Below are 20968 nucleotides of genomic sequence, written 5' to 3'. Positions count from 1 at the left end.
AAAACTATGTAAATGAGGAAATGTACTGTATATTTGTATAAGGAGCCTGTGTATATTTATGTATCTTTTGTAATGTTTGCAGTTTGTTGTGATGAAGTACTGTATATTGGATGAGAAGTGCTGTAGTTCAGCCACTGATATATTCAGTATTTTCTCCCATAAATAATGGCATACTCCTCTCTCCTCTCGATGGCACTCACAGAAGGATTCAGAGGAAGGAAGCTGGTCACAGGTAAGCGGTCTGACCATAGACTGTATAGTCTATGGGTCTGTCAGCATCTGTGTGTCTGTGTGTGTGTCTGTGTGTGTGTGTGTGTGTGTGTGGGTGTGTGTGTGTGTGTGTGTGTGTGTCTGTGTGTGTGTGTGGTGTGTGTGGTGTATATGTGTGTGTGTGTCTGTGTGTGTGTGTGTGTGTGTGTGTGTGTGTGTGGTGCGTGTGTGCGTGTAGTGTGTGTGTGTGTGTGTGTGTGTGTGTGTGTGTGTGGTGTGTGTGTGGTGTGTGTGGTGTATGTGTGTGTGTGTGTGTGTGTGTGTGTTGTTCTTGTGTAGTGTCCTCCTATGGGACAGGCAAAATGGTCAGACCAAAATGGGGCAGGCAGATGGAGGCTCGAGGCAGCGAGAAGGACTGACAGACACACACACACACACACACACACACACACACACACACACACACACACACAGCTGTGGCTCGTTCCCTAGCACATCTCACTGCCTGGTCAGTGCACCATGTCAGATCTGTCTGACCTCTCCTCCTTTAAGAGTGGAGATGATTCTTTGGCACTGTCAAACTGACTGCTAAAAAAACAGACTAATATATTGTCCTTTGAGCAGTTGAGGATTTAAGGGTGCAGAGCACTAATAAGTTGTGCAATAAAATCATTATAGTGATGTTATAGGATTACTACTCACATACTGTATATCATAGCATTCACTATGAAATAATATAGGTATAGGTTTAGATACAAGTAAATGCAGCCTTATAGTAATGTGAGATGTATTGTAGGCTACTACAGAAGTACTAAGACTGTACTATTCATGGGTTTCATCAGGTCCCTTTCCACAGGTGTATAAAATCAAGCACCTTGATTATCAATGTAGACTGCATGGTGCTTGTTTAATACACCTGTGCAAAGGGACCTGATGAAACCCATGAATAGGAATACGTATTGTACTGTAGATGGGAAGAACATTATTGTGGTAGTATGGAACATCATTAACCTGTAGGTTAACCCAGACAAATCTGTGAGTGCATTTGAGAATCGACCCGGTGTTAGCCAGGCTAGAACATCATAGAAATATTACACAGTTCTAGAAATCAATGTACAGTAATTTCCTGCATATAAGCCGCATTGTGTGTAAGCCGCAGGACAGTGTTTTATGCAAGTTAAAAGAAACAAAACCATATTGATACCATATTAACTGTCCCCGTGCATTAACCTCATAGTTGAAGAAATTTAGCAGAATCAATGTATAAACCGCGGCTAATAGTCGGGAAATTACAGGTAGTCGTTTTTTTTGCTGTGGTTAAGCCTGTGCTGCTGTTCTCCTGTCCTGACAGACGTTAGCGTACGGAGACATGAACCACGAGTGGATCGGGAACGAGTGGCTGCCCAGCCTGGGTCTGCCCCAGTACCGCAGCTACTTCATGGAGTGTCTGGTGGACGCCCGCATGCTGGACCACCTCACCAAGAAGGACCTGCGGGTGCACCTGAAGATGGTCGACAGCTTTCACAGGTAGGGAGTCGCAGCTGCTGCTGCTGCTGCTGCGGCTGGTCTGTTATGTTTTCTGCAGCACATGGGGGGGAATAACCAGCCAATGCTGCCACCTGCAGGCCACACTCAGACACGGTTTGACTGGATAAAGCAGGGAAATGCCATGGAATTTTAAATCACATTTTCCAGGCCTGAAAAAGTCATGGAAATCAGTTAATTCAGTGAAAGTGTTTGAAAAGTCATGAAATTATGTGTATCACTTGTAGGTTTTGTATTGACCTCTTGAATATTGTTTCATAAAGCAAATTCCTGTAGCATGAAACAGTTTTTACTTGATTTGACAATCTAACTAGACTTTTAGAGGGAAGGATTCAGAAAGGTTTTTATTTGATTTTCATTCATTAATTAGGCACAATCTGTGGAGTTAAGTACATTATTTTGTGTACTTGTGGGTTGTGAAAAGGGACGGAAGTTTCATAAATGGTCCTGAAAAAGTCATGAAAAAAAATGTGAAAATGAATTACGCTTAGCATGTGTAGAAGCCCTGGTATAAAACATGTGACTAGATAGGATACAGAAACGGCTTAACTGCTATTCTATGGTGCAGTGTGGAGTGAGACGGACGTCAGGACTGTGTGTGTGTCCTTGCAGGACGAGTCTTCAGTACGGCATCATGGGTCTGAAGAAGCTCAACTACGACCGGAAGGAGCTGGAGAGGCGCAGGGAGATCAGCCAGCATGAGATGAGAGGTGACGTATTTCCCCGGAGACCAGAATTGCTATTTTCTGATTCGCTGACGGGGGGGCTTTTAAATTCTGTATATCGGGACACCTATGACGTAGATCTGGTTAAAACGTTTAATCACCATTCCATACCAAGGCTCTTTTGAATGGTGTCTATGACAACCATAGTAAACAAGGGGGCACAGAACTCCAGGACTGGGCTGTAACCCGAGGCTTCAGGACTGGGCTGAAACAATCAGTTGATTTGTTTCGTTGTCAAAAATTAATCACTATTTTGGTTACCAGTTAATCGGATTCAGTAGATTTTAAGGGGAAAAAATCTCTGAATTAATTTTGTTCAAATTCAACTAAGTTGAATATCTTTGTCATTTTGGGCTTTGAAGAATACTTAATATTTTTTCTCTGATACTACTGTATTTGTATGTGTCTCTCTTACTTTATCTCTCTTTCTCTCTCTGTGTGTGTGTGTGTGTGTAGACGTGCTGGTGTGGAGCAACGAGAGGGTGATCCGTTGGGTCCAGAGCATCGGGCTGAGGGACTACGCCAACATCCTCCTAGAGAGTGGTGTCCACGGAGGCCTCGTCGCCCTCGACGACAACTTTGACTACAGCAGTCTGGCACTGCTCCTCCAGATCCCCAACCAAAATACTCAGGTGGGAGGAATACACCAACCACTACACACAACATACACCAACCACTACACACAACATACACCAACCATACACATTACACAATCCTACACACAGAATATACCAACCATACACTACCCTACACACAGAATATACCAACCATACACTACCCTACACACAGAATACACCAACCACTACACACAACATACACCAACCATACACATTACACAATCCTACACACAGAATATACCAACCATACACTACCCTACACACAGAATATACCAACCATACACTACCCTACACACAGAATACACCAACCATACACTACCCTACACACAGAATACACCAACTGTACTATACTCTACACACAGAATATACCAACCATACACTACCCTACACACAGAATACACCAACCATACACTACCCTACACACAGAATACACCAACTGTACTATACTCTACACACAGAATACACCAACCACTACATACAACATACACCAACCATACACATTACACGATCCTACAAACAGAATATACCAAGCATACACTACCCTACACACAGAATACACTAACCATACAATACCCTGTACACATAACACATTACCCATACAATACCCTGCACACATAACACATTGCCCATACAATACCCTCCACACATAACACATTGCTCATATACAATACCCTGCACACAGGATGTATTGTGACAAAAGAAGGTGATTGGTTGGTTCCACAGGCACGTCAGATTCTGGAGAGAGAGTACAACAACCTGCTGGCACTGGGGACAGAGAGGAGGCTGGACGAGGTGAGAACCGAGTCGCCTGTCAATCATCGCGCTCCTGGCTGAGGGCGGTCGGTCGGGGTCACTATGACCTCATTTACATCTTTCTAGGATGTGTCTCGGGGGATCAGATCACAAGTGGTCAGCTCGTAACACAGGTGTAGCCCGTCACCTGGACGCATTGTGATCCAGTCACTCAAACCACTTGGCGAGGTGGTCTGAGACTCAGTTCACCTACTACTCACCTACTTCACTACTGTATCTTTTTTTTTTTAAGTATATTTTTCGGGGCTTTTTTGCCTTTATTTGTATAGGACAGTGAAGGGTGAGACAGGAAGTAAGTGGGAGAGAGAGATGGGGTGGGACTGGGAAATGACCGCAGGTCGGACTCGAACCTGGGTCCCCGTGGGCACTCGGACCCGTATGTGGTATGAGCGCTGTAGCCTGCTGCGCCACAGCGCTCCCCTCTACTGTATCTTTTGTAGTGTAGATGCTTTACGCCTTCTGATGCGTACAACATGTTCTGATGTGGACCATTACTTATAAATATAATGAATTTGACGTTGACACGAGCGGAAGCTAAATGTAATTGGTCTGCAACATCTCTGGCTGCACACCTTGGATACCTGTGTAAACAGCGATGTGTCTCAGCTGACCACTTGTGATGGGATCACCCAAGACACATTCCAAACACAAATGTCTCTGTATCCTGTATCTAGTGTATCTCGTCTGTCTCACCAGGCAAAGGTATTGTCTTTAAAAAAAAAAAACTTGCACAAATCCTTTGGGCCCTAATTTTAACGAAGTGCAAAGTCACTCAATAAGTCACTCAATTTCGTGTCTGAACTAGTTACTTTGTAGCATGAAGGACCATTGAGCTGCTTGTTTGTGCTTAGGATCTCACCCATGGTACAGTATGTTGTTTGGTTCTTAAATTAGCTTTAGCTAGATTTTAGACTTTGCACATTCTGTCATTGGAATTAGGGCCTGTTGTTTTAAGAGTTCCAAATAGCTTGAGATTGACTACCTACAGTAGATGTAATGACCGTGATGAAACTGTGTGTGTGTTTGTGGTCATTGATCTGAGTTTTGATATGACATTCCTCTCTCTCTCTCTCTCTCTCTCTCTCTCCCAGGATGCATTATGCATTCCACAGCCCCTTTTCCCTTTCTTCTACTAGTTACATCTCCTCCTGTTTGTATTCTGTCACCATTTTTGTTTCATCTTCATCAGTTGCTGCCTTTTCTCTGTACATAATGTCTCTCCATTGTACATCTTTTTCCTCCTCTACTTTGTCACCATCTCTTTGCGTCTCCTGTGCCAACCTCTCCGTCGCCGCCTGTGTCTCTCTCTCTGCCTACTGCCGTCTCCCTCCCTCGTTCTTTCTCCACCTCTCTCTCCCTCCCTCCCTCTTTCTCTCTCTCTGTCACTCTCACACTGCTTTTTAGTTCTTATTCGTCTCATGTTTCTTCCCTTCTCGCCGACTCTCCAGACAGTTCTAGCTCACCTTGACGCCTCTATCTCTCCCCCCTCTGTCTATCAAACTCAGCCTCTTCTCACCTCGCTTTCGTCTCTCTCTCCTCCGCTGTCTTTCTATCGCTCCAGTAAATGGACAGTGTGGCTATATTTAGATACAGGTCATGTCGCCTATGTATGAGGCTCATCAACAAAACCAAAAAGTGGAGATAAGTGGAGATACATTATGTGTATTTCTTTCTTTTAGATTAAGGAATTAAAGAAAAAAAAAAAGTTTGAAAAACTGTATTTCAAACGTCCGGTGATGTCATGCTGAAGGCAGCAGCCTAAAAGTTGAGGTCCTGAATATTGTCTGTCTGAATGCTTAATATCCTAACAAACTACTGAAAACTTTAATCTGGCTATCACCATTACTAAGCTCAATCTTTTAAGATTGAACTTTAGTATGGGGAAGGGTGCGCTTTGTGTCTACTGCATATGAGGCGTGGTCAATGGGAATCGTTCAAATGATGCCGTACGCTTGGATAGTCCTTCAACCAATCAGACCAACGTTTCCAGCCTGAGCTGGAAAATTCGCCGGAAGTTCAGACACGGTTCACCCAGCATGGAAAGCTTGGCAAAACAACGTAAATTTACCGTGGCAACATCCTCCAGAAGCAAGGGTCCGAGTAGACCAAAACGGGGCCTCCTTCCCCAGTACTTTCTCTTTACCTCGCTCCCTTTCTGTCTCTCTCTTGGACGGTGATGACCAGGACTACCGCGGGGCGTCGTGGCGGAGGCAGTTCCCCCCGCGGGACATCCACGGCATCAGCATGATGCCCGGCTCGGCCGAGACGCTGCCCGCCGGCTTCCGCCTCACCACCACCTCCGGACACTCCCGCAGGATGCCCCCCGAAGGTGAGCGCCGGTACTGCACCCGGTCTCCACTGCCACTTGCCTGCTCTGAGTGGAAGTCAGGGTGGAAGCTGCACGCACACACACACACACACACACATTCTCTCCGACACATCAACACACTCCCACACACTCACATAACGGACAAACTCTCTCTGAAAGAATCATGTAAATACAAATTTAGGCCAGTCACATTCCCAGTATACATTTTATAATATGATCCCATCATGTTAAGATTACATCAGAATGACTCAGTCAGCCAATATTGGAGAACTCACCAGACACACACACACACACACACACACACTCACACACACACACACGCTGGAGCATTCTGACCGTGTTTCTGTTGTTCTCTCTGGCTTGGGGCTGCGGCCGGGCAGTTCTGTATGAGGTGCTGGACGACAGTCCAGACGACATGTATCTGGACTGGTTTCAAGGTCAGGTATACCCAGGAGCCTTTGGCCCACATGTGGCGTTCGCTCCCCCCAGACCCCCTCTCCCTCTGCCCCCCCACCCTCCCTCCCAAATCTTTGCAGATCCCCTCTCCCTCTGTCGTCTCTCTCTCTCTCTCCCTCTCTCTCTCTCTCACTCTCTTCTCTCTACAGTCTTTCTGTGAGGTGGCACATAATGAAGCTTGCCGTTGAAATCCCTCCCAACAGCTCTCCCTTTCGTCCCTCTTGGAGATCTGGAAGAACTTGTTATGTGTTATGAGCAATATGGCCACGTGTTTGCTGAGCCATTTGACCTGGTTTGTGGAAAAGTTCGGCCATATTGCTTTCTGATCTGCAAGAAGGGAAAGGGAAGTGGGCGGAGGCCAGTTTAGAAGATCAAAAAAAAAGCTTCAGACTCATTGTGAGAGATGATGAGGTTCTAAGGATAGTATACACACACCGAACAGCAGCAGCAGCACCCAAAGCAATTTTGACGTACATCTGAAATAGTGCACCAAGATAGGTGGCGATAATTACTCACGTGTTGATTATGGAATAATATTTAGTGGAGGTGCTAGCTAAGGCAATCACAGCTATTAGCTACCTATTTCTAGATTAAAAGCGTAAAATATCTTCACACCGTCTCTGTTCTACCTGCCCCCCTTTGCCGTTAAAAGAGAACTCTGGCCATGACCTCGCTTTCTTTAGGACCCTTTAGAACATCTGCCCCAGGGGCCAGTGTGGGTTCTAGTACTGCCTTGAGCTTGCATCCGAGAACCAGCATCTCCAGGTTCTTCCTCTGCGGCTCAAGGTTCCAATACGGCCCACCCTCGGTTCCGTCTCCGAGTTCAGGTTCTGGCCAGTGTTCTCCTTTAACTGTACTACTGTCCACCCCCCTCCGTGTTCTTGGACTGTTATTGTCCCCGTGCCTCTATCTATCCCTCTCTTCTTTATCACTGTCTCTCTCTATCACACTCTCTTTATCACTCTTCCTTTCTCTGTCTCTCTCTCTATCACATTCTATTTATCACTCTCTCTTCTTTTTATTACACTCTTTATCACTCTTCTTTTCTCTGTCTCTATCACCGTCTCTCTCTGGCAGTCTTCATTACTTACTCTTTCTCTGTCACTCTGTCATTGTTTTTATCACTCTCTTTATTTATCACACTCCATATATACAGTACATCACTTTCTCTCTCACTATCACTTTCTGTACATCTCTCTGTCCCTCTACAGTATACCTCTCTCTCTCTCTCTCTCTCTCTCTGTCAGTCTTCATTACTTACTCTTTCTCTGTCACTCTATCATTGTTTTTATCACTCTCTTTATGCATCACACTCCATATATACATCACTTTCTCTCTCTCTCTCTCTCTCTCTCTCTGTCAGTCTTCATTACTTACTCTTTCTCTGTCACTCTATCATTGTTTTTATCACTCTCTTTATGCATCACACTCCATATATACAGTACATCACTTTCTCTCTCACTATCACTTTCTGTACATCTCTCTATACCTCTCTCTCTCTCTCTCTATCATTGCTTTTATCACTCTCTTTATGCATCACACACTCCATACATACATCACTTTCTCTCTCACTATCACTGTCTGTACATCTCTCTCTCTCTCTCCCTCTCTCTCTCTTTCTCTCTCTCTCTCTCTGTTGGTGCTGTTCTGGAGATTAACACCTGACCGCTGGAGGTCCCACTCACTCCACACTGGGCCCTGGCCACGGGGCTGCAGAGTGAGCGTGTCTTGGCTTTGCTAGCTGGGTGGCATTTTTGACTAACCATTTGTGGTGTGTATGTATATATGCATATGTATGTATGTATGTACTGTATGTATGTGTATTGTGTGTGTTGTGAGAGTAAGCATGTGAATGGTTAATATGGAGAAAAAAAAATACTGTATGTTTGTATGTGTGTATCTGTGTGTGTGCATACATGTGTATGTGGCAATGGCGGTAAGTAAAAGAGAGAATGTGTGCACGGAAGAGTGTGTGTGTGTGTGTGTGTGTGGGTGTGTGTGAGATACTGGAGTGTGGGACCATGTGTGTTAAAACAGCATATGAATGTAAAAGCATACATATAGAAATGATACAAATGCCAATTTGTATGAGCACATATTGTACCTCAGAGTCCAGTCCACATAGGGAATGTCTGTATACACACTGACTAACTGTGTGTTTGTCGCCCCCTACAGTCGGCCCTTCAGCAGTGCAGCGGCTGGATGCCTCCACTGTGAGGACCTACTCCTGCTGAAACTCTGGACCACAGAGGGACTCCAAGTTGTGAGTGAAAATAACTTTCTCTCCCTCTCTCTCTCACACACACTCTCTTTATATCCCTCTCTCTCTCTGCACAGCTACTAAGAACCATACTGTAGGTGTGTTTATCTCTATCATTGGACCACAGTCCATCAACATGAATTAGAAGATGATACCAAAAGCTGTTGCTCATTGAAGAACACCTCATATGAGTAGTAAATTGTTCCATAGTTCTCCTTAACTTTACATTTTCTGACAAGATCACGCTGATATATTGTATCTGCAAAACATTACATTGTTATAATCATGTAGATGTACTCATAAAAGTAGAACACATTTAGACAGGTGCCTTTAAACACTAGCAGTGTCGTGAAATATTAGCCGTAGCACAAAAAAAATAAAGCGAAATGAAAGCAGTTCAACAGCTGCTCTCTCTCCCTCTATGAGGAAAGTGACTTTCTCAAGTCACGCCAGTCTCCATTAAAAGTACCGATGAAGCTTTAGCACTGACTCGGGCGGTCGCGCCAGGCCCGCACCCATCTGGTCTGCTCAGGAGCCATTTTCAGCCGAGACACACGAGGGACGCCGCTCCGATGAGATCCCTTTCATCTCCCGCCAGCGTCGCCGGGTTACATATGTTTCGGCCAGCCAGATTAGCATGCCAATGTGTAGCCGCTGAGAGCTTAGCTACATATGGTTCTTTGACCGAGTTGCATATGCTTCAGTGAATTAGCCTGCTGCACGTATGGGGCTCCATACATATGCTAATGTAAATCAGATAGCAGCAGTTTACATAATAGGCTAGTGCATACACTCATGGCATATGTACTCGTGACCTCAGGTTAAAGACTGACCTCGGTTGTAATCTAATGTTACCTAATCAAACAGTAAATTCTGAGTTGGTCAAGTAGAAGCTTCTAGAAGAGAATCCAGTCCACACAGAATGACTCATTTGCCCTATGCACACTTGTCCTATAAATGTGCTATAAATTATTTTGTTTGTTTGTTTGTTTGTTTTCCTTTGGTAGGTGGGTTTGAACCTTCAACGTAAAGTCTCACCTCGATGCCAATGGCCAGGCCAACCAGCCAAGAGAGACAAAATATTAAATTCTGATTTATGTGACGCACTGCCAAGAAGCACCCTCTTTCTTCACGGAGAGGACTGCATATGGGGGATGGGAGGGCTCTGACGAGGAGGAGGAAGGGGGGCAGCTAGTCCCCTTACCCACCCTCCACCCCATCCTGCACTTACAAGCCAAGTCCACCCTCCAGGGGCGCCAGACGCCGGTGCTGATCGATGACCTGCAGGCCATTCTGATCGCCGTTTCTACCTTTTACATGTACCATATCTTGTTGAGCATATGTACTGTGTATTTCTTCTACAGGAGATGTGTAGGTTATCTGTAAATTAATATAAATATGCTGTTTTTTAATATAAAATATACATATAAAATATATATATACACACGCGTCTATATGAAAAAGAAAGAAAAAAGTGATCAAACATACTCAGAGTTTGTGCAAATAACGTTCCTAATGTTATGGTTTTCGAAGAACAAAGAGAAGAAAAAAATATGCTGCTCTTTCAATGTTTCTCCTGTCCCAGATCAAGATCATTTTGTAAAATGTACTTTGTTTTTTTATTTGAGTTATCTCCCCTCCTTCCCCACCCCCACCCCATCTAGAGTACATTAGAACCTGGGGACAGACTCTTCTCTAGAACCGGTCACTCTAACCGGTCACTCTACTCTCTGTCCAAACTCTATGAACACTTGTACAGTTCCTCCTATTGTGTCTGAGGCAAACCCAAATTTGTTGAGAACCAGGTTCCAGGTCCTGCGAGTCCCTAGAGACGGACATTTGAAGAAAAAGACCACAGCGGAGGAACAAGGGCCGAGATTACAAGCCCTTTCGGCACCCTAAGACCACAAGCATCCTGACCCAACCAGAACGAGAAACACTCAACACCTGAACTAGACTACACCGCACCACAGCCAATGTCTCAACCGTATTTCAGAGAAAATATCTACACGTCCACAGCAAGTCACCTTCAACTGTAAACAAACTCCCAGACCACCAGGCCCCTCGCTGTACTGGAGTTCAACCTGCCAAAACTCAACCGGAGCCGACAGAAAGGACTTCTCTTTTTTTTATTTATTTAAAAAAATAAAATAAAAAATGGACAGACTGCTTAGCTCATAGTGAACGTAGAGTGTGTAATAATCAAGAGAAAAAAAAAGATGTTTGAAAAATATACGTCAAAGTCCAGATCCAGATTTTAAAGACATAAAAAAAACCTGTTGCTTGCTGTGACTAACTTAAGTGTAACTGTTGACTCTTTGGTTTCTGTAGGAGTCGCCAGGGGTCCCCCGTCTTTTACTGACCCCCCTGATCCCGTCTTTCTGTTTTTTTTAGTTCCACCCTTGAGTGCAGCTTGGCCCTGGCCTTACATAGCCTTGTTCTGCACGAACAGAGAAAACGAAAACAAATACACAAAAAAGAAATACAAAACGTTTTATTTTGTGTCCATTTTTCTTTTTTTATTTATTACTGATTGTATTTTGGTCAAAACTATGTGGTGATCAAACTGAATTTTCTTTGTCAATAAAAAGTAATGTCGAATTAAATGGATATCTGTTTTTTAAAAAATACTGTTCCCCTAACAACATTGCAGAAACAAACTGCTTTGTGCAAAACAGCTGTCAATACAAAACTAATGCTAGTATTTGATAAACATTAATATTTTAAAATAATCTCTGTTTTCATAATTCTGCATTTTTCTGCAAACGTGGCATTAAGTTCCTAGGCACTGTGCCTGAGATCAGGCTGTGTAAGATTTAAAAATAGATGATTATATATAACAACTTCAAATATTTCTGAAAAACTTCCAGCACAGAAATTGTCCTTAATCCCTGTGCACAAGAGGTCCCTACAAGGCTACACTACATTGATTTTCTTCTGCTGGCTTAAATTTGAAACAATGACGCAAATGTAAACATTCTCAACATCGGCCTTCTTCTGATATATTAGGGCAGGAGTGTGCAAACAGTACGTGCGTGGAAAAGACTGCATATTAATCATACAGTTGCAGTACTAAATACATCACCATGAAATGTTTGTGCAGTCTGTAGGAAGAGAGGTCTGAAAGTGTCTGCGTGCAAGAGAGGAAACATTAATGTAGTGTCCTGGACGGCTTGCTCTTTTATGGACTTGTGTGTGTGTGTGTGTGTGCGTGCGTGCGTCACTGCCCAGGTCCTCTCTGACTCTCTTGCACAACCTTCTCAATGTTCTTATAGACACCAGGGTCCTCTATAGTCGGCGTGATCTGTGCAGAGAATAAGACACAAACACAACACATCATAATCATGTCCATCGTGGTCCATCAACACATCCCTTTCAACTGACACTATACCAGTGGTATACCAGTGGAGCCAGTGGTTAGTTTCACTACAATATGTGTGAGTGTACCTGTGTGTGTGTGTGTGTGTGTGTGTGTGTGTGTGTGTGTGTGTGTGTGTGTGTGTTTGTGTGTGTGTTTTCCAGTACAGTGGGAGATGATACCTTATATGGCTTTCCATTGACAAGGTTGGCCAGAGATGAGCGGGGAATCTTTCCCGAGCGGGTCTTGGGCAAACCCTTCACAAACAGAATCTTCCTGAAGGCAGCCACTGGCCCGATGGTCTCACGGACCAGACTCACAATCTCCTTTGCAACCTCCTCCTGGCTCTTCTGACACTCTAGAAAACACACGCAAAAATAAATATACACAAACATACACAAATGCATACACACACATTTATACAAAGCCCTCACACAAAGAGGGATAGAAAATGCACATGCACTTACAGTATGTGTAGATGTGGATGTATTTATATGTGTATCTTTGTGTGTGTGTGTGTGTGTGTGTGTGTGAGAGAGAGAGTGTGAGTGTGTGTGAGTGTCTGAAGAGGATAAACATTACGTTGTATCATGGCCACACATAAACAGGGTCAGTGTGTGCATGGCAGACTGATGTGCTGCTGCACATGCGATGTAAACACTGGCTGTGTGGAGAGACGAGTGGCTCTAAGAGGCCTTAGAATAGAAAAGAGTACCCACACACTATTGCTGCTGCTCGCGAAGTGATTTGGGACAGCCATGGCCTACTGGTTAGGGCTTCGGGCTTGTAACCTGAGGGTCGCCGGTTCGATCCCCGACCAGTCCACGGCTGAAGTGCCCTTGAGCAAGGCACCTAACCGCTCACTGCTCCCCGAGCGCCGCTGGTTGGGCAGGCAGCTCACTGCTCTGGGTTGTGTGATTTACCTCACTGTGTATTCACTGTGTGCTGTGTGTTCACTAATTCGGTTAAATTGTGTTAAATGCAGAGAACTGAATTACCCTCCCGGGATCAAAAAAGTATATTCTATTCTATTCTATTTATGCGGGTGCTTTTTTCTATTCTTCGACTTCCATTTTACCTTGCACCTGTTTAAGTTGGATGTGCGTGTGTGCACTCTCTGCTACTCCAAGAGGCCTTACTTACCGTTACGCAGCACACACAGAGCTAGTGGAACATGGCCCTTCAGGGAGTCCTCCAATCCCACCACCGCGCAGTCCGCTACCCACGCATGCAGCAACACTGACTGGAACACAGACACACACACACACACACACACACACACACACACACACACACACACACACGGACATTAAACTGTCTTCCGTCTTCTGTCAGTGCTGTGCTGACGTTATATGTAAGCATCACAAAGACAAGCATAGCTGAAGATGAATTGACATTATTTCCATGTCAAGCAAGGACCAAGTACTGTATACAGTTACTTAACCATAAAACTAGAAAAAAATGAATAATAAATACCTTTACCATGGCAACTGTACAACTAAAATCCCTCATTTGAACCATCAGTCACATGCTGGGTTCACCCAAAATTAAATGAAGAAGAGAGAGGGAAGACTTCATCATCATCCTCCTCCTCCTCCTCATCCTCACAGCAGTTGACTGACCTCTTCCAGCGCCCCAGCAGACAGCCTGTGTCCTGCGACATTGAGGACATCGTCGGATCGTGACATGATGTACAGAAAGCCCTCATCGTCCACAAAGCCTGCGTCCATGGTGTCATAATAACCCTTCAAACAGTAGAGGGGAGAAAAAAGGAAGGCAGAAGCAGAGCAAGTCAAACAAGGAGCGAAGAGAGACCATGTTCAGCCCAAGGGCTGTAGCAGTATGGATCATTCACCACTAGATGGCAGTGTACAACTTTAAATAACACTTTCCCTTCCATAATACAAATACAATGGCGGTTCTTTTCTTTTCTCACTGAGGCATTCTACTAATCATTGAATGATGACCAACGATTATAAAATATGGCCCTATAGGTGAATGCAAACCCAAGCAGTGGCTATGTCCTTTTCCAGCTCCACAATCACCAGTGCCACATTGCTTTTAAACATCAGTTACAACAAATCAAGTTTAAAGACACCAAATAGTTTTTTCTATCATTCATTCTTGTTCCTTTTTCCTGCACCCCAAACAATAGATCCAATCTAGTCTCGGTATCTGCTGCTGCCAAGGAACAGAAAATGTCTCTCTGCAGCTAAGTTGAGTGAGAGAGGATACAAGGGCACAATAATGTGGACACTTCTTTGTCCTCACATTACATGTTAATCTCAACATTTAATCTAGTCCATTACTCATTCAATAACTGTCAAATTGGAAATTGCTGCTCTCTCAGTTTGAATGAATGGGCCGTTTACAGCTAGTAATCGCTCTGCATGTTGCATTGAATTGTGCTATGCAAAGTGAGTATGTCCTGAGATGTTGCGATATCGCCACTCACGATGACTCATGGAACTCCTCTCGTCCAATCAGAAATGAATAAATAAGTGACGTGACCTCCGAATCGTCCACCAACACTTCACATCCACTTTAGTCAGATGTTGCCAAGAAAGCCACTGCTTTTGTAAAACTTGCTAGTAACACATGACATTATTTTTAAACACAAGCAGCTCAAGGGATATTGACATGTGTTATGAGACTTTTATCAAGTGTCAACCATTACATCACAAGATATTGACCCATTGACCCATTGCATGCTTTGCAGCTTTGCATTAAAATTTGATTGACATGTGACTGACTGAGAGACGTACCGGAAACCTGGTAAAGTAAAGCTTCCGGAACAAATCCGCATTCTGCCATAGACTCAGTGCTGCCCCTGGAGGCAATGGGAGTCTGATATGAAGAGAAGAGAAAGAGAGAGAAAAGAGACGGAGAGAGGGAGATGGAGAGAGAGAGATGGAGAGAGAGAGAGAGAGAAAGAGGGAGAGACATGAGGGTAAGTGCTTGTAAGTTTGTTAATTTCCCTAGCACGGTTAAAAGTGTGTTTGACATCAGGCTCCCTCTTTGCCATTTGCGTAGTTAGTGCCTGAAGCCTGCAGATAAGTTTGTCAATTGCTATTATCTGGAGGAACTGAGGCCATGTGGTTTCCTCTCTACAGATAATGATGCTTTCTGGGCACTGTCAATTAATGATGATTTCAGAGGGGACTTCTCCCACAGTGGTCTTTAGGAACAACGGTTCAGTTGTGTAATGCCTGGAAACAAATGGGAGGTTTGGGATATTGATTCATAAAAGCCCCTCCCAATCGGTCGACCGTGAGAGAGCTGACCAGGGCCTGTCCCCCTTAAAAGGCAGTCAGCGATGACTGAAGCAACGCTGCCAGCAACCGCGATGAATAAAACAACAGTGTTGCCCCTCAGTAAACATAATATATAATGAGTTTCTGTGTTTGAACTGCCGGGGGAAAAGTGAAATCCAGCCTCACTTATTATAATGATAAGGAAACAATCACTGAAAACCAAAAACGACGTAAAAACAAAACAAACCAACATCAATTATGCATAGCGACCCTCTTGACATACCCTCAAGCCTCAACAGCAAAAGCTTTAAAAAAAAAAAAAAAAAAAAAAAAGGAATCCAGCAAAATTAAAAGACGAAAAAAAAGGGAGGAGAGAAAGAAGAAAAAGGGAAAAGAGAAAAGTGGAAGGAGGGGAGATAGGGCCTCTCTTGTGAGAGTCGGAGGCCCATTAGAGCTCCATTACGGGTTCACCTCAGACGGCTCAGAGGTTAAGTTCCTCCGCCGAGCTCCAGGGAAACTCCACGCCGCGGCTATTTGTTCCCAGATAAAAAAAAGGGCTTCTGAGCGCCGCTCTCCTCTGGCCCACACAGCGCAAATCCTGCCCCAGTGGATGAGGGGTTCAGTGACAAGAGATAGGAACTGGAAGAGAGAGAGGGGGAAAGATAAAGAGAGAGAGCGAGAGAGAGAGAGAACAAAAGAGAGAGAGAGAAACCGAGGAGACAGAGAGGGACTTTCGCTGGTTCAAACACTATCAGATCAAAGAAATATAATGGACTATGTGGAGCCAGTTTCATGCCCTGTTTAACTGTCACCCAATTAAGCTTCCTCTATTGTTCTGAAACATACTTCCTGATATGAGGACACAAAGCATTATGGGTCCCACAATGCTCCTGCCATCGCTGGGAGGGAGAGTGCATGGAGACTGGTGTTCACTGAGAACTAGCTTAGAACTAGCAGTCAGCTGTAGAGAAAAGGTAGCGAACACGGCTAAAAACAGAGAGAATCGGACTGCTTCTTTCAGACTTGAATTCTGCTCGGTAGTTTGCGACTGTTGTGTTGTGATGGGGTGTGTGTGTGGGAGAGACAGATAGACAAGACAGAAAGATGTGTGAAGAAGAGACTTACTTTACTACTATATTACCCAGAGTCTTGGGCTGTGTGTGTGTGTGCGTGTGTGTGTGTGGGAGAGACAGATAGACAAGACAGAAAGATGTGTGAAGAAGAGACTTACTTTACTACTATATTACCCAGAGTCTTGGGCTGTGTGTGTGTGTGTGTGTGTGTGCGTGTGTGAGTGTGGGAGAGACAGATAGACAAGACAGAAAGATGTGTGAAGAAGAGACTTACTTTACTACTATATTACCCAGAGTCTTGGGCTCCACTTACACTCACACACACACACACACACACACACACACACACACACACACACACTCACACACAAGATATGTGAAGGAGAGACTTACTTTACTACTATATTACCCAGAGTCTTGGGCTCCACTTCCTGCATGTCATCATCAATCACTGTGACTAAGAGAGAGAGAGAATGACAGGCAGAGAGAACGGAGTGAGAGAGAGATGGAGGAGGAAGAGAGAGATAGAGGAAAAGAGAGGGGGGGAGATGGAAGAAAAGAGAGAGGGGGAGAGAGAGAGATGGAGGAAAAGAGAAACATGAAAAGGAGACAAATGTAGAAAAAGTGGGACTCAACAGGAGGGAGAGAAATGTGTTTACATCTTTCACATTCATTTATCATTTTATACAAACAATAATACATATATACATCCAAACACTGCAAGAGGGATAGCATTTGTGTGTGTGTGTGTGTGTGTGTGTGTGTGTGTGTGTGTGTGTTCACTCACCATTGTATCCAGGCACTGGCTTGCCTGCTTGGCCAGCAGGCGGTGAGACTGATTCTCCCAGACCGATGCAGGAGGCAGTGATAGCTGATCCACTCTCTAACACACACACACACACACACACACACACAAAATGATGTTTTAATTCCTGAAACACACAAGGATATGCACAAACACACACACACACACACACAATAATGTTAAGCACTGTACACACACACACACACAATAATGTTAAACACTGTACACACACAGACACACACACACACAAACAGGTACCACACACAGGCTCAGTAGCAGAGATGATCTCCAGTGCAATGATACAGCAGTGCAATCCAGAGCAAAATCCATTATTCATGTCTGTACACAATCCCCGATTCAATCTAAATCAGTGACGAGCCAATGAAATCTGATTGGGTTAGCCTGCATCAGAGGCTTGTCCTGATTACAAAACCTAACCCACATTTCAGAGCTTTCGCTAACACACACACACACACACACACACACACACACACACACACACACACACACACACACACACAGCCTACATGTGCATGCACATACACCCACAGCGATCACTACAGTTCCACTAAGACATACACACACACACAGATGTGCATATACACATAGAAGCAAGCAAGCACGCACGCACACACACACACAGATGTGCATATACACATAGAAGCAAGCATGCACGCACACACACACACGCACGCACACGCACACACACTGAGGGTCTCTGCTGCTAAACCACATTACTAGGAGAGAGAGCGGTGACTGCTCCTCTGGGTTCTCTGACTCATACGTCCCAAACCACCACTGCTCTATTTTACTCATCAGGGCTGACAGCCCACACACACACACACACACACACACACACACACACACACACACACACACACACACACACACACACACACACACACACACACACACACACACACACACACACACACACACACACACACACACACACACACACACACAATGAAGCACATAGTCATGTCAAAATAGTCATCAAAGATCTGATGTAAACACCAGAGGGGAAGATCGGGAGTGTTTTGTTTGTCAACATGAAGGTCCAAGCCTGCCAGTGGACTTTAAACCTCTCCGGCCAATATCGCCCCCAAATACACAGGACAAGTTCCCTTCAGTTAGAGCATTTCCAGAAGCTTGCTAGCAACACGGAGCCCCTTTTATCTATTTGCAAGGGAGAACAGAACAGCTCCGGTCTTTGATTACGACTGACTGAGCCGTGTTCGAAGCTGCTGTAGAACACTCTGCAAACGTACACCTGCAGCTGAATTGCATTAGTGTTGCCGCGGCAAACAGAAATCACTGCTTGGCTTCGTGCTGTGCCAAACAACAGCCCTTGTTCTAAAATCACTATCACCCAGGCCTACGGTTCCATTCACAAATGCATATATTCATGACATGTTGCGCTATGTTCCTCCCTCTATCTTGCTTTCCTCCTCTGATGGCTAGCACCTGTGGAGAACGCTTCTCCTTTCATAGACTGACAGGTGAGATTGGGGGTGTAGAAGCAGGGAGGGTTCATGTGGTGGGAGTGGGTGTGCATGTGCGTGTGTGTGTGTGTGTGTGTGTTGGGGGGGGGGTCAGGGTCAGACATGCCTTTTGTCCCCCTGCAATATACTGTACATGTATTTGCTGGTGGGACTGGTGAAAACTGTTGAGATATTTTCCATGTTCTATGTCTATGTCCTTGGTGTAACCTGTGGAAGATTTTTTTATTTTGTACACGGGGCAGGCCTTTGGAAATGCGTCTGTAAATTAAATGCATTATTATATGATCTATTCTATTTGGAAGAGGAAATGAGCCATGAATAAAAGTTTAATTCTGAGTGGGTCTCAGTGCTCTTTTTTTATTTTGTTTTGTTTTTTTCTCCTGATATCTACTCCTGGATAACCGGGGTAATTTCTTTGTTGGTTTTCTTTCAATTGCTTTCTTGCCTCCAAGATTATTTAATTACTCTCCTTTCAGATAGCTGTGCGCTGTTTATTTTAGCCTTATCTCACTCCGGAGGACCAATTTGCCTTCACGTCTTTTGCTGTTGCAAAAGAAAGCGCAGGCTATTCATTAGTCTTTAAGCGTACGTCTCAGAGTCATGATCCCTTACAATGTCGGTCGCCATGGAAGAAAAGACTCAGGTACAGTACACAAATAAATATGTACGTCAATGTGAAAAGTACATGTGTGTGAGTGAGTGTGTGTGTGTGTGAGAGAGAGAGAGAGAGAGAAAGAGAGAGAGAGTGAGAGTGAGAGAGAGAGTGTGTGTGTGTGTGTGTGTGTGTGTGTGTGTGTGTAATGTAGGCTATTTGCTCCATTCAATGACAGAGCAAGAGCAAGCCTATTCACTGCTGTGAATATGCAACCACATATGTGACCTTCCACGGCGAAATCAGTCACAATGTCCAAATTTTCAAAATCAAAGTTATTACGTTTTCAGGAAGGGGCATAATCAACCTTCAAAACGATACCTATATCTAATGAATTGAACGTCATATTACTGAAATATAAACATTCAAAGGAGTTGAGTTCATCCTGTCATGCCAATAGAAAAACGGAGAAATCTGCCTTTGAAGTTAACCGTCGGCTCAACACTCACGAACACTTTGTAAGGTCGCCGCTATTACAAGATTTACGGTACTTGTATCAACGACACAGCACGCGGATGGCTTGGTGGTTGTCGATGAGTGCATTTACCGTAAAGCGGCAAAAAACGAGACGCCTCTAACTTCCTGCTTCCTCTAACTTTCTCACCTCAACAAACTCACGTTTTTAGACTACAAAAGGTCAGTTTTTCGGCGAAATGTATTCACGGCCGTACAGTGTAGACCTCCCACTGTTTCAAAACACTTACAAAAAAAAATCCACGATTTTAGCACAAGTGACATAAATGGCCATTTTTCTCAGAAACGCCTGTTGCGACAAGCGACTGGTTTTGCCGTGGAACGTCACATATGCCTACAGTGGCCCTATGGGAATACAGGGAGAGAACCTTTCAATCAGAGGATGGCCACTACTGTGCTTATGCATTTTAAACCAGCACACATATACCAAACTACACATACATACACACACACAAACATACTCAGGCATACTGCTGGTGTGTGAGCACTCACACTCACACACACACACACACACTCTCTAGAGAAGAGAAGCCTGAGGCAACAGCAGTGAAACTGGCCACCTGGGGCATGTCAGACTGAGGAGACCAGCTCGTGTAAGCGCACAACGAACTGTAATCACAAGCACACACACACACACACACCCACACACACACACACACACACACACACACTGTGGCCAAAAAATAGGCGAGATGACAAGTGATTTGTGACCACAACCATTTGAGCGAACATCACTACACATCAGCCACTATTGTATATATTTGTATGTCTCTGTGTGTGTATATCTGTGGTGTAGTGTGTGTGTATGTGTGTGTGTGTGTTTGTGTCTGTGAATCCAGTGTGAGCCAGTTGAGAGGGTTCATGTCCTTTTGCCTGGTGTAAAGCAGTGACT

General features: G+C 44.4%; 2 protein-coding genes across 2 annotated transcripts in view; one reads left to right on the top strand and one right to left on the bottom strand.

The window, feature by feature from the left end:
- ppfia2 (PTPRF interacting protein alpha 2) overlaps positions 1–11561 on the top strand; it is a 179615-nt gene extending 168054 nt beyond the window's left edge. The window contains exons 23-30 of the mRNA XM_062517695.1: positions 203–232; positions 1562–1737; positions 2368–2465; positions 2937–3112; positions 3821–3889; positions 6083–6239; positions 8871–8958; positions 9963–11561. Of these exons, the coding sequence (XP_062373679.1) occupies positions 203–232; positions 1562–1737; positions 2368–2465; positions 2937–3112; positions 3821–3889; positions 6083–6239; positions 8871–8929 (765 nt within the window). The 3' untranslated portion in view covers positions 8930–8958; positions 9963–11561. The remainder of the gene's footprint in view (positions 1–202; positions 233–1561; positions 1738–2367; positions 2466–2936; positions 3113–3820; positions 3890–6082; positions 6240–8870; positions 8959–9962) is intronic.
- The window catches only part of acss3 (acyl-CoA synthetase short chain family member 3), a 45896-nt gene continuing 36404 nt past the window's right edge, over positions 11477–20968 (bottom strand). The window contains exons 10-16 of the mRNA XM_062517691.1: positions 17428–17523; positions 17034–17097; positions 15079–15160; positions 13936–14058; positions 13457–13556; positions 12496–12671; positions 11477–12259 (exon numbers count right to left, since the gene is read on the bottom strand). Coding sequence (XP_062373675.1) covers positions 12176–12259; positions 12496–12671; positions 13457–13556; positions 13936–14058; positions 15079–15160; positions 17034–17097; positions 17428–17523 — 725 coding nt within the window. The 3' untranslated portion in view covers positions 11477–12175. The remainder of the gene's footprint in view (positions 12260–12495; positions 12672–13456; positions 13557–13935; positions 14059–15078; positions 15161–17033; positions 17098–17427; positions 17524–20968) is intronic.

This window comes from Sardina pilchardus, chromosome 17 (assembly GCF_963854185.1).
Source record: "Sardina pilchardus chromosome 17, fSarPil1.1, whole genome shotgun sequence".
Taxonomy (NCBI): domain Eukaryota; kingdom Metazoa; phylum Chordata; class Actinopteri; order Clupeiformes; family Clupeidae; genus Sardina; species Sardina pilchardus.
The sequence above is the reverse complement of the archived record's forward strand: the minus strand, read 5'-3'. Positions and strand labels throughout refer to the sequence as shown.